The sequence below is a fragment of the Jatropha curcas genome, unplaced genomic scaffold (assembly GCF_041381405.1).
Source record: "Jatropha curcas cultivar XTBG-Jc1 unplaced genomic scaffold, XTBG_Jcur_1.0 HiC_scaffold_1115_pilon, whole genome shotgun sequence".
Taxonomy (NCBI): Eukaryota; Viridiplantae; Streptophyta; class Magnoliopsida; order Malpighiales; family Euphorbiaceae; genus Jatropha; species Jatropha curcas.
In genome coordinates, this window is record NW_028322605.1 from 20,666 (window position 1) to 33,443 (window position 12,778).

Consider the following 12,778-nt stretch of genomic DNA (forward strand, 5'->3'; position numbering starts at 1 on the left):
TCAACATTACAAGTATTTGTATGAACAAGCTGTATTATTCGATACGTATACCATCTCTACCTAAACCATCATATCTTTGCTTTATTGTTAAAATTAGTTATTTTAGTAGCATTTGGTTGTTAGTTGTTTGTTAATTGTTTGAGTATTTTTTTATAAAACGGTAAAAGTTAAATATTACATGAATTAACTTTTTATAAAACGTTGTCTTAACCTATAAAAATCAGTTCAAATGCTAGCGTTTTGACTAAAAGTTATTTAAAAAGCTGTTAGTTGAACACACGAGTAGCCTTAACCAAAGCTATCAGCTTTTGGTTATTATAGAGAGGCAAATTTATTTCCATATCATCCCCACTTACAAATCTTGTTCTTATTACAAGTCTTTGAATGAAAAATCGCTACAATTGAATAAAAAATCTATGGCTAAAAGACCACTTCTTCGCTTTGTTTGCCAAAAATGCTAGGCCCAAATGTTGAATAGACAATTTCACCCAACAGAGGAAACCGCATAGGTACAAATAAGTTGGTAATACAAATTACAGCTGCAATTAGAGCTGCAATCCACTGGACTTTATGAGACAATTCCAAGAGAAAAGCATCACCGAAGACACCTAACATGAAACCTATTGAGAAACATAAGGTTATAAGACCAGCGATCAATCTCATAGGCAAGGCTTTAAAAAAATCTTCTTCTGCATATCGGGATGTGATCATTCCAAGAAATATTAGCAGTGAAGTAATTGAACAGAAAAGGGCTAAGACATCTGAAATAGCGTAACTCATAAAAGATTTTTGGCTTAAGTAAATGGGAATCCCTTTATCACTGTTGCCACCTGGAACAGTAAAAGCTGCTGCAAAAACTACAGTAAGAACAAGTGCAGCAACAGTTGCACATGATGTTGCTGTTCCCTTCATCCATTTCTCGCCTCTCTCAACCAGATCCTTGTGCTTCTCAGTGAACACCTCTCTTGGAGTTTTATCTTCTTTATTTTTCTCTTCTTTGTATGATGGCTGGACAACGTTCTCCACTTCCTGTGCAAAATTTTACAACTGATTTATGGAAAATAAACTAGGAAATTAAGATTGTCTGTTCTGAGTTTATATTTACATATAACCTTAAACCATTGCAGTTCTCTTTGCATTTGAAAAGCAGCACCAGAAATTCTGGTTGAAGGCTGCAACTCCCCCGCTAAATGCAACATGTTGTTGTCTGATTTATCGTGCAATGCTGTAAGAAAATGCTTATGCGTACCCATTTGATATAACAGATTAAAGATTCTTTCTTGGCGGTATTGAACGGCAAGATGAAAGATTGTAAGCCCATCGTCTTTATTGCTAAGCCAAAGTACTTGAGGGTAGGCTTTAATAACCTCTATAACAAATTCTTGATTACCCGATCTAGCAGCTCTCCGAGATGCCGGTCCTAATATTTTATCAGCTTGTTTTACACCTGCTTTTCTAACTTCAGAAATCAAGAGTTTCAGTAGTTCCTTGGCTTGCTTATTCATCAATACAGTATTTTGTATGCGGTGTAGAAATTGAAATTGCTTCAGTTCTTTATTGTTTTCTCTTATTCTCCCTTTTTGATTCTCAATATCTCCATCTCCAGGAACAGTTTCTCTATTCGCATAAAAACCTACAAAGTCTGCAATAAAAAAGGAACATTGTCTGTTTGATTCACGGAAAATAATAATTTGCAATGAATAGCATAGATGAATTAAGATCACCAGGACAAAAATGATACAATAGGGTCCCACAATATCCAAGCCGGCTTCCATTTGCAAATACTTTAGATTTTTCCGTCAATGCATCTAAAGCAGTTGAACCTCCTTGGTCTTCACGTGCTAATGCAGGATAGCGGTTCAATACATCAATTGCAATGTCTGCCATGAAGCATAATTTTGGCATTAATGTTAGGTGCATAAACCATATTTGAAAGAAAGCATAGTAAAACATGGTTGGGTAACAATTTTTGAACGAGCTTTCAGTGTTTTGATCAACTCAAAACTATGTCTCTATTAATTGTAATATTCAGTGACGTAGCTTTCGGCTAACTTTTTCTGAAATATTAAATACTCTAAGTTAAAGTGTTTCACAAAGATTTTTTTTTTTTGAAAATGTACCGGCTGTTTTTTCTCCAGAATTCAATTAATCAAACAATTAATGTCATTTTAAGTTAACCAGCTAAATAAATAATTATTTCTATCAAATACTTCTAATTTAAACCCCTATATTAACAGCTATATGTTAATAACTACTAAAATAATTAATATTATCCAACCATCAGACAATGAATACAAGAAATTGCACAAACCGTAAAAATCAGCAATTATCAGGTAACGGACAAGTTCGACACCACTTTCACCAGCGAAAGGACTTGGATGCTCATCCTTCGTCACTGATAGAAGAAAATTGACAGTTTCTTTATGGCCATATTGAGCAGCTTCACAGAGTGGCACATAGTTATTAAAATTTCTTGCTTGAGTTAATTTTGGATTCTTTTCCACCAGAAGCATAGCAACTTCTTTGTTGCCAGAAATAGCAGCATAGTGAAGGTACGTGCTACCGTTCTGATTCTTTATTTCTAGTGCATCAGCTGGCAATTTTTCTATTAGATACTGTATAAATGCAATAGAGTGGCCAGCTCCTATTGCCACATGGAGAACAGTGTCTTGCATGTCTGAGATGAAAGCAGTCAGCGCTCTAGAATCCTTTTCAATAATTGCTTTCGCAGTACTCACTTGGCCTTGTACTATTGCATCATGCAGTGGCAAATAGCGGTCATAATCATTCGTTTCGTCCATTATCTTGCTCCTTTGTCAATCCCAAAAAATGAAAGAAGATGAACAACAAGAATTTGTAATTTTAGGTTATTATAAAATGGATCGAGCCGCAAAGATGGAAGCAGGGTAGGTTCTTATATCATATTATAAAATAGATCAAGCTTAACTTATTCAAGTCTTATATTTTGAATAAAAACATTATCCCGAATCAATGCGGAATAACATAGGTTGTAATCACAATCAAATTAGAAGTAAAAGAGTGTTGTTTTAAAGAGAGAATTTGGAATCTTCATTTGTATATTAATTCTTTGAGTAAAATTGGAGGAAATTCAACATTTATCACTTTTATGCTTTTGATTAAAGATCTCAAGGGAAAGAATTTTGTTAGTCTTCAATTAGAGTTGCTGACAAGTTTGAGATTTGCATATTCTTTGAGTAGAATTGGAGGAAATTCAGCATATATAGCTTTTTGCTTTTGAACAAAATACATTCACTCTGGATCCAAAGCTATGCTACAGAGTGAAAGAGGCCTTTCTTAATTAGGTCAAGAAAAGGTTAAAATTCAACAATTAAGTTGTACGACAAAAATTAAAAGGAAGATAACTTAATTGTTGTTTACAGAAGAGTGTTGTAAGGCTGTTGGAAGTTTTCAAAATTAAAGCTTATCATAATATGGTTTTTCTTACCTATTGACATGTTATGTGGAGACATAAGAATTGAGATAATTTGTGTAAATTTGCAAATAAATAAATAAATATGTATGTATGTGATATGGATCCACCATCACTCATCCATGGAGTTCAAGGGAACAAGAAGAACAACATGGAAAATCTATTTTTTCTTTAGCAAAATAGACTATCAAAGAGTAAACTCTGCAATTATTAAGAGATTGACAAGTAAGACACATTTTTGTTGGCAAAAGGACTTGGATCCTCATCCTTAATTAGGCATTGACAGAAGTTAGCTGACAGTTTCTTTATAGCAGCAAGAAAGAACAACATTTTGTTTTCAGATTTTCTTGCTTGGGCTTGGATTCAAGTTTTCAGTGTTAAAAGGCTCAAGCATAAATAGATTATCAAAGAGTAAACTCTGCAATTATTAAGAGATTGACAAGTAAGACACTTAACAGAAAACTTAATATTTTATTGAACCATTCTTTTTTTGAAAGAGAATTTTATTACCATTCTAAAAATGATAATTTATTTTTGTATTTTATTTTGAATTTCCTGGAGTGACATCAGGGATGATAATATGGGTCCCGTATATGTATGGCACGACCTAAGAGGGGGTGAATTGGGTTTTCTAAAAACAGATATAAATTTTAGAAATTTTAAACAAAATATAGAATTCTAAGTGCAGCGGAAAAACAAAGAACTTTGTGAGAATAGAATATGGATTAGAATCACCTCACAATATTCTATTTATAAAAGATAGAAAGTCTGTGCAAAGTGCAGCTATTGATTAGAACAGCTTCACACTGACTTATTCAATATCAGAACTTCTTTATGAAGGAAAGCTATTGAAATTAGAACTTCCTCATAAAGTTTAAAAAATCATATAAAGCTATGTGAAAGACAGTTATTGAATTCAGAACTTCTTCACAGAGCCTTAATCAAGTATCAGAACAACTTTATGATGGAAAGCTATTGTGATTAGAACTTCCTCATAAAGTTAAGAAAATTAATTAGAAACCCAAGCCGTGAAATATACTGTGAATAGAACAACAGTTAGAACATGGTATATTCACTTATTAGAATTCCAGAGTTCTAATGTTCAGAAAAGATAAGACTTATTACCGTTTTAGAACATCTGAATTATTAACAGTTTTAGCGTTTCTAAAAATTAAACCGAGGTGTTATAAAGACAGTATCAAGCAAACTTCAGAAATAAAAAGATCAACACAGAGATTTATAGTGGGTCGGCACTAACTCGCCTACATCCACTCCCCAAGATGCATCTTGAGATCCTCTACTATGTTATCTCTTTTAAAGGGTAAGAGACAAACCAACAGTACAAGGTAATAGATCAACACCTAGATCTACCCTTTTGTCCCACTCGATTTTCCAAAGGTTCTAGTTAACCTCAACCCTTTCTATTTTTGGCAGAGTACAGAAACTCAATTCAAGACATTGAAATCCCACACATGGAGAAGGTCGCTTGATAACCTTTATCACAATAGCTTCTAACCTAAGCTATTACACACAAAAGTTTAACAAATAAAGAGCTTGTCTACTATAGATTACAGAATCTAAATAGACAGAAAAAAACGCACATATAAGCACAGGAAAAACAGTTTATCAGATTAGAAGATCGATTAGAACACAGAACCGTTTTTCAAAAGAAATTGTAAAAATTCTTTTCACTTTAAAGATAAAAACGTTAAGTGTAGAGATGAAAAGAAAAATGGGGGTAGAGAGTAAGTTTTGAAAGATAAAGATTTGATCAATGTGAGAATGCTCTTAAAACGAAAACTCTTACTTCACTAAAGTTCAAGACGTGAAAGCTTCTTTATATAGAGAGCTAAGAAGCTGTCGCCTTTGGAAAGAGAATATTTTATTTTGAAATCAGAATATCTTCTTTCCTTATTTAGAAGATATGAAAATCTTTGTTACCAAAAATTTATTTTATCCTTTTTGGTAAGAGAATAAAACTCGATTTTGCTTTCCTTTAAACAAAAGATTTTCGGCAGCATTATTTGGAAAATATTTTTACGGAAGGATGCTCTTACTAAAAACGAAAAGGATTCTCCTTCGTTTTATAAGGTAAGAAAATAAATTTAAGTACTTTAGATCTTTCAAAATATATTTCCGAAAAGTATATGATTTTATTACCAAAAACATTAGAAAAGAAATCTCTTTAGTTTTAGGAAATTAAATCTTTTCGATTTAAAGAATATTTTTTGAAAACAAATAAAAGAATTTATTTTGAGAAAATCTATTTTCCGAAAAATATTTTTGAGAGAAAAAAAATAATTTATGTGCTCATATATGGATTTTCTCTCTATCCTACAAAGTATCCTAAATACCTAGCTACTAGGGTCTTCGGATTATCTTCATGCTCAATGTAGGACTTGCCTTGTACGATTTCTTTCCAAACAAATTCTGCATAAAATATTAGCACAAATAATATAATTTTAAATTTATTTGTTTTGTATTAATCATCAAAATCCGAGATTAGAAATTTACCCTTGAGCCAACAATCTCCCCCTTTTTGATGATGACAAAACCAATAAATTTAGTAAATATAAAAACATGTGCTCCCCCTAAATTTTATGCATATAAGTTCTAAATATGCCAAAAGATTTTTAATATGAAGCAAATTAGAACATGTATTTTGCTCCCCCTAAATAGATGCAATAAAACTATTTTGTGAAAAATTAGAACTAGGGAGGCATTTTTAGAAAATGATTTTAGAACTCGCAAAAATAGGCAAGATATTCTAAGTTCTAACAATCAAAGCATAGATATTAGAACTAGCAAAGATAGACAAGATATTCTAAGTTCTAATAAACAGAACATATGGTTAGAGCAAAAGAATAGAAACTGATATTAGAAATAGAACAAAATATCTTATGTCCAACCTGCAAAACAGTCGTTAGAATAAGAATTTAAGTTCTAAAAATACTCAGCTTATCATACAGAATATATAACTCAACAATATAGACCATATAGAATGCAATAAACATCAACACATATTAGAAAACAATAAGCGCTAAGATATGAGTACTTTGGTCACCAAGTACGTACCAAAAAGTTCAAAGTACCACCATAGTACCCGCATCATTCTCCCCCTTTTTGTCATCATAAAAAGGGTTAGACAAAATCAGAGCAAAAATAAAGAAAAATAAACAGTTCCAAAAAATATAATCCTACGAAGATAAAGAAAAAATAAATTGTTCAGAACACATAAAAAACAAATCAGAGAGGCTTAGAACCAGTTCTAAGTCTCTTAGAACTCCTCAAATTCTGAGCTGGAGCAGTCTCAGAAGAACTTTCTGGCCTTTTAGAAGATGGATGCAGTGGAGGCTTTCTTCCATGAGTCCTGTGCTTGCCAGCAGTGTGCTTCACGTTCTGTGGTTTCTCTGAGGAGGGGATGTAAGGAGTTCCTTTCACTTTGAGAGTAGCTAATTTCCTTGCATTTACATCCTTCATTTTTTCCAAAGTCTTGATGAGAGACTGATTCTGTCCAATTACAATCTGGCAATGCTATATTGCCTCATCAAGTTCTTTGTTATGCTCTTCTATTAGCTCCTTCTCTATTCTTCCCAGCATGACCTCCCTACTTCTTTGAGCCGACAGCAACTCAGATTCTTTCTCTGTCTTATCCTCAGTAGTCTTCTCTTCATCACTAATTTCTAGCCTTTCAGTTTCAGCATCACTATCTTTTTCTACTTTCTTCCCTTTTTCTATCTTTTCAGGCTCTTTCTTCTTTTCTGTATCTTCTTTTTCTAATTCTTCTTTCTCTGCAGTACTCTCCTTTTCAGTTTCCTCTTTTCTCTCTTCTTCTAATTCCTCTTCTTCTTCTGTTTCTTCTTTCTCTTCTTCTGCCTTTTCTTCTGTCTTCTTTTCCTCTTCTCTTACTTTCTCTTCTAATTTCTTTTCTTCTTCTTCTATTTCACTTAACTTTGCTTTTCCTTTTTCTTTTCTCTTCTTCTCAGTCTCTTCTTTTATCTCTTTGTCCTTCATGACTTTTTCTTTCTTTGTTTTTCCAACTTCCCTTTTTACTTTCTTTTCTTTTTCAGTTTCTTCTTCTCTCTTTTCTTCCTTCTTTTTCTTCTCCTTCTCTTCTTTTTCCTTCTTTTCCTTTTCTTCTTTTTCTTTCTCTTCTCCTCCTTCCTCATCCTTCATTTTCAAAGACCCGCTATCCAACTTGGAAACAGAATGACCAACATTCTCATCTAGATCAACATCCAGAAACTCAAATACTGGGGTAAGAATCGTACCGTAGGGTAGCTTTTTGGGATTGTTCTGCAGCTTATCAAAAATAATGTGACATAGATTAAGAGGTTTCTTCTCAACTATGTGCCACATTATGCACAGCTCTACTTGGTTCACATAAGTGAGTGAAGTACTCTTGGGGTAAATGTAGTGCACAATGAGCTTGTACAACCATTTCATGTTGTCTATCAAGTTAGAGCATTCTATTGTGCCCTGTTTGTCTGCAGAAATCTTTTTCACAATCTTTTTCACAAAATCTTCCTTTTTATAATCGCTAACCCTATACACGTCCTTAATTTTGGTCACCCTAGACCCAACATTCGGTACATCAAAAAGTTTCCCAAAATCAGCGTAAGATAACTCTTTAGTCTCCCCCTGAAGCTTGACAGAGATCGACTCTGTCCCATTAACTTTCAAAGAGCCATAAAATTCCTTAACCAAACTCTCATAGCACAGATTATTCAAAGACAAAAAGTTCATCCAGCCTTGGAACTCAAAGAGTTCCTTAAACTCAAATTCATCGCTACCAAAGAAGTTCCAATCTATAACATATGAACGCATGAGAGGATAAGGTGAAAGAACTGATTTACCTTTATCATGAGCTCTAGCTACCTGTTTCTGTGATGTAGCAGTTTTGATTTTTCTTTTCTTTGTTTCCTCTTCTGCCTTTTTCTCTTTCGACTCTTTCTGTTCATATTTCTTTGAGAGCTTTTTCAGGAGTTGAAGCTCTTGCTCAGTTAGAGAGTCGGATGAAGAGTTTAAACTAGATTCGGCCATTGTTGCAAAATTTCAAAACTCAGAACAGCTTAGGGTTTTGGTTAGCAAAAAGACGATAGAGGAGATACTAAGCAGTTAATAGAGAATAAAGACACTTAAGTGGCGGAAGAAAAAATAAAGAGCAGTTTTTAAATGGAATTCAAAACGACAAATAAGACAAAAAGAAATAAAATAAATAAAGGAAATAAAATAATAAAACCGCCAACGCACTAAGGACAAAAATATAATAAAAACACACATAATAAAATAACTGTTTTTGGATTTAGTCTAAAGTAGGATTCTAATAATGACATTAGAAAGTCATATCAGGGCAATTTGTGTTTTAGACAAAAAATCATTTTTCACACAGAGCAAAAATTAGAACATAATAGGTCTTCTAATCTCGAACATAGAAAGCAGTTTAGAATATACTTACAGAGTTCTAAAGTTACGAGTTTAGAACTAACATACCGAGTTCTCTTCTAATTGAGCAGAATTGACTTTCATTCAAAGGTTTAGTAAAGATATCTGCCAATTGCTTTTCTGTAGGAATGAACTCAATCACGATATCACCTTTTTGTACATGATCACGTATGAAGTGATGTCTGAGTTCTATATGCTTGGTTCTAGAATGCTGAACTGGATTTTTGGATAAATTGATGGCGCTTATGTTGTCACATTTGATAGGCACTGTTTCTAATTTCAGTCCATAGTTTGCTAACTGTTATTTAATCCATAGAACTTGTGCAACACAACTTCCAGCATCAACATATTCTGCTTCTACAGTAAAAAGAGCAACTGATGTCTGTTTCTTGCTAAACCATGATACAAGGGCGCTACCCAGAAATTGACAAGTCCTAGACGTGCTTTTTCTATCTATTCTGCTTCCTGCAAAATCAGAATCACTATACCCAACAAGATCAAATGTATCATTTTTAGAATACCACAGACCCATATTAGAAGTTCCACAAAGATATCTTAATATTCTTTTTACAGCAATTAAATGAGATTCTTTGGGACACGATTGAAATCTAGCACATAGACAAACACTAAAGTGTATGTCTGGTCTGCTTGCCGTTAGATATAGCAAAGAACCAATCATACTTCTAAACAGCTTGATATCCACGTCCTTACCTTTTTCATCTTTTTCTAATTTTGACGATGGACTCATTGGTGTACTACATACCTTGGCGTTTTCCATTTTGAATCGTTTCAACAACTCTCTAGTATATTTTTCTTGATTAATGAAAATTCCATTTTCACATTGTTTGATTTGAAGCCCAAGGAAGAAGTTTAATTCTCCCATCATACTCATTTCGAACTCACCCTGCATAATCTTAGAAAATTCCTTACAAAGAAGGTCATTAGTAGAACCAAAGATTATGTCATCAAACATAAATTTGTACAACTAGAATATCATGTGCTTTATTTTTAATAAATAGAGTTGTATCAACCTTTCCTCTTGAAAAATCATTTTCTAATAGAAACTTACTCAATCTTTCATACCAAGCTCTAGGAGCTTGCTTTAAACCATAAAGAGCTTTAGTAAGTTTGTAAACATGATTAGGTTTATCAAAAATTTCAAAGCCAGGAGGTTGTTCTACATACACTTCTTCATTTAGAAAACCATTTAGAAAAGCACTTTTCACATCCATTTGATACAACATGAAGTTTTTAAAGCATGCAAATGCACAAAGCATCCTAATGGCCTCAAGTCTAGCAACCGGGGCAAAGGTCTCATCAAAATCGATGCCTTCCTCTTGGTTATACCCTTGAGCCACTAATCTTGCTATATTTCTCACAACGTTACCATGTTCATCAAGCTTATTTCTAAACACCCATTTTGTTCCAATAACAGAATGGTTTTTAGGTCTAGAAACAAGTTTCCAAACTTGGTTTATCTCAAATTGATTTAGCTCTTCTTGCATAGCAAGAATCCAACTTCATCATTTTGAGCATCTTCTAAATTTTAGGTTCTAATTGAGAAACGAAAGCAACATTACCAAAATATCTTCTGAGTTGAGCTCTAGTCATCATCCTTTCTGAGGGATTGTCCATAATATCTTCTTGGGGATGATACTTATGAAATCGCCATTCTTTTGGTAATTGAGAATATTCATTTTCTGTTTCTGGCATTTGACTTTCAACTATGTTCTGATCTTCATGTTCTATTTCTGGTTCAGCCTGACTATTGATGTTCTGATCGCTTTCTGGCTGTTCTAGTTGTTCTGATTGCTCATTCTGCTTTTCAGGATTAGAATCTACAACATCATCACTTTCTAATGTTCTAGAAGTAGAGTCAGTTTCATCAAACACAACATGAATAGATTCTTCTATAACTAGAGTCTTTTTATTAAATACTCTATATGCTTTACTATTATTAGAATATCCTAGAAAAATCCCTTCATAAGACTTAGCATCAAATTTAGCAAGATGATTTTTCTTGTTATCTAGAATAAAGCATTTGCACCCGAAGATATGAAAATAACCAATATTTGGTTTTCTACCTTTGTATAGCTCATATGGAGTCTTTTTAAGTTTAGATCTTACCAAAGCCCTGTTTAGAATATAACAGGCAGTGTTAACTGCTTTTGCCCAGAAAATACTTTGGTAGTTTAGAATCAATTAGCATGGTTCTGGCCATTCTTGAAGTGTTCTATTCTTGCGTTCCACCACTCCATTTTGTTGAGGTGTTCTAGGTGCTGAGAAGTTATGGAAGATTCCTGTCTCGTTGCAAAAAGCATCGAATTTCTGATTTTCAAATTCTCCTCCATGATCACTTCTAATTGCCGTGATGTTGTATCCTTTCTCATTTGTATTCTCTTGCAAGATGAACAAACATGTCATATGACTCATCCTTATTTCTAAGGAAGAGTGTCCAGGTGAATCTTGAGTAATCATCTACAATAACAAATGCATAGAATTTTCCTCCAAGACTAGAAGGAGTAATTGGACCAAATAAATCAAGGTGTAGCAATAGTAAAGGTCTAGAAGTAGAAACCATACCCTTGGATTTAAAAGAAGTTCTGGTTTGTTTGCCCATTTGACAAGCATCACAAATGTGATCTTTTTCAAATTTCAACTTTGGCAAACCACGAACCAAATCTTTCTTAGACAGTTTAGAAATAAGGTGCATGCTTGCATGTCCAAGTCTTCTATCATAACCAACTAGAATTATCAATAGAAACTAAACATATATCCTGGTTATGCATATCAGAGAGATCTACTAGGTATATATTTCCAAACCTTTTTCCAACGAATAAGGTTTTATTATCATGCATGTTCTGAACTTCACAATGAGAAGGTTCAAAGATCACTCTTCTATTTTATCACAAATCTGACTAACACTTAACAAGTTATAATGTAATCCTTCTACTAAGCATACATCTTCTATTGAAGGATTAGAACCTACCACACCAATACCAACGATTTTACCTTTTGCTTTGTCTCCAAAGCTTACGTACCTCCCTTTTTCTTTTCTAATCTGGTGAACTTCTTTTTGTCACCAGTCATATGCCTAGAGCAAGCGCTGTCCATGTACCACATCTCTGTTTTCAGCTCGCTCCTTAGGCACACCTGAAAAGATCAAGCAGATTTAGGTACCCAACTCATATTGGGTCCTGGAGGTTAGTGGTAACAGGTGCACTATGATTTTCTTTTGTTGAAACTTTGATGTTCTAAAGTCACAACATTAGAAAAGCATTTTTCTGATTAGAAACACGATTCAGTTTAGAAATGCTATTAGAACTTGTTTTCTTTAGAAAATGATTCTGAAATTGATTTTAGAATTCTAATCTCAGTTTTCAAAGATTCATTTTCAGAATTCAGATTTTTGCATTTTTCTTCAAGATGTGTCAGATTTTCAGAAAATCGATTATTACAACTTTTAAGATCTTTGATTTCTATAATAAGATTTGCATGTAACTTCTTGATAAAAAGCATCTTTAAATGATTACTTTCAGATTTTAATTTTCTGAAATCTTTCTTTAGAACTTTATGCTTTCTAACAAGTTTTCAAACTCATTGCAAAGATTATTGTAAGTATTTAGAAGATCACTTTCTGATTCGGGTTCAGAAATACTTACAGTGCTTTTCATTCTCATGGATCGTTGCATTTGTTTCGTTGATTCCAGCTTTCTGTGTTGAAGTCAGAGTGCTGTCTTTAGTCAGAATCGATAGTAGCCATTAACAGATATAGCAATTTCTTCTTGATCACTGTGGCTTTCAGGATTAGATCATCTGAATCACTAGCAGCTACAAACTGCTTCAGCTTCTCTTTCGTTGACTTCTTTTCAATTTAGGACA

The 12,778-nt window shown here is 33.3% G+C and overlaps 1 protein-coding gene across 2 annotated transcripts; it reads right to left on the reverse strand.

The window, feature by feature from the left end:
• Positions 1-283: 283 nt before the first annotated feature.
• Positions 284-3,005, reverse strand: LOC149491610 (uncharacterized). 2 transcript variants are annotated; one of them, XM_089717185.1, is made up of 4 exons: positions 2,312-3,005; positions 1,755-1,880; positions 1,113-1,642; positions 284-1,029 (listed from the first exon to the last, which is right to left on the reverse strand). In XM_089717185.1, exons 1-4 carry the CDS (start codon positions 2,799-2,801, stop codon positions 421-423), a joined length of 1,755 nt encoding a protein of 584 aa, XP_089573311.1. In that variant the 5' UTR covers positions 2,802-3,005; the 3' UTR covers positions 284-420. The 2 variants fall into 2 exon arrangements, with proteins under 2 accessions (XP_089573311.1, XP_089573310.1); XM_089717184.1 differs by having other exon boundaries at positions 1,725-1,880.
• Between the last annotated feature and the right edge of the window lie 9,773 nt (positions 3,006-12,778).

Coding starts and splice junctions, on each gene's coding strand:
- LOC149491610 (XM_089717184.1), bottom strand. CDS start 2,801: ATGGACGAAACGAATGATTATGACCGCTATTTGCCACTGCATGATGCA. Junction 1,881..2,311: donor GATAATTGCTGATTTTTACG/GTTTGTGCAATT, acceptor GCTTCATGGCAG/ACATTGCAATTGATGTATTG. Junction 1,030..1,112: donor GAGAACTGCAATGGTTTAAG/GTTATATGTAAA, acceptor AATTTTGCACAG/GAAGTGGAGAACGTTGTCCA.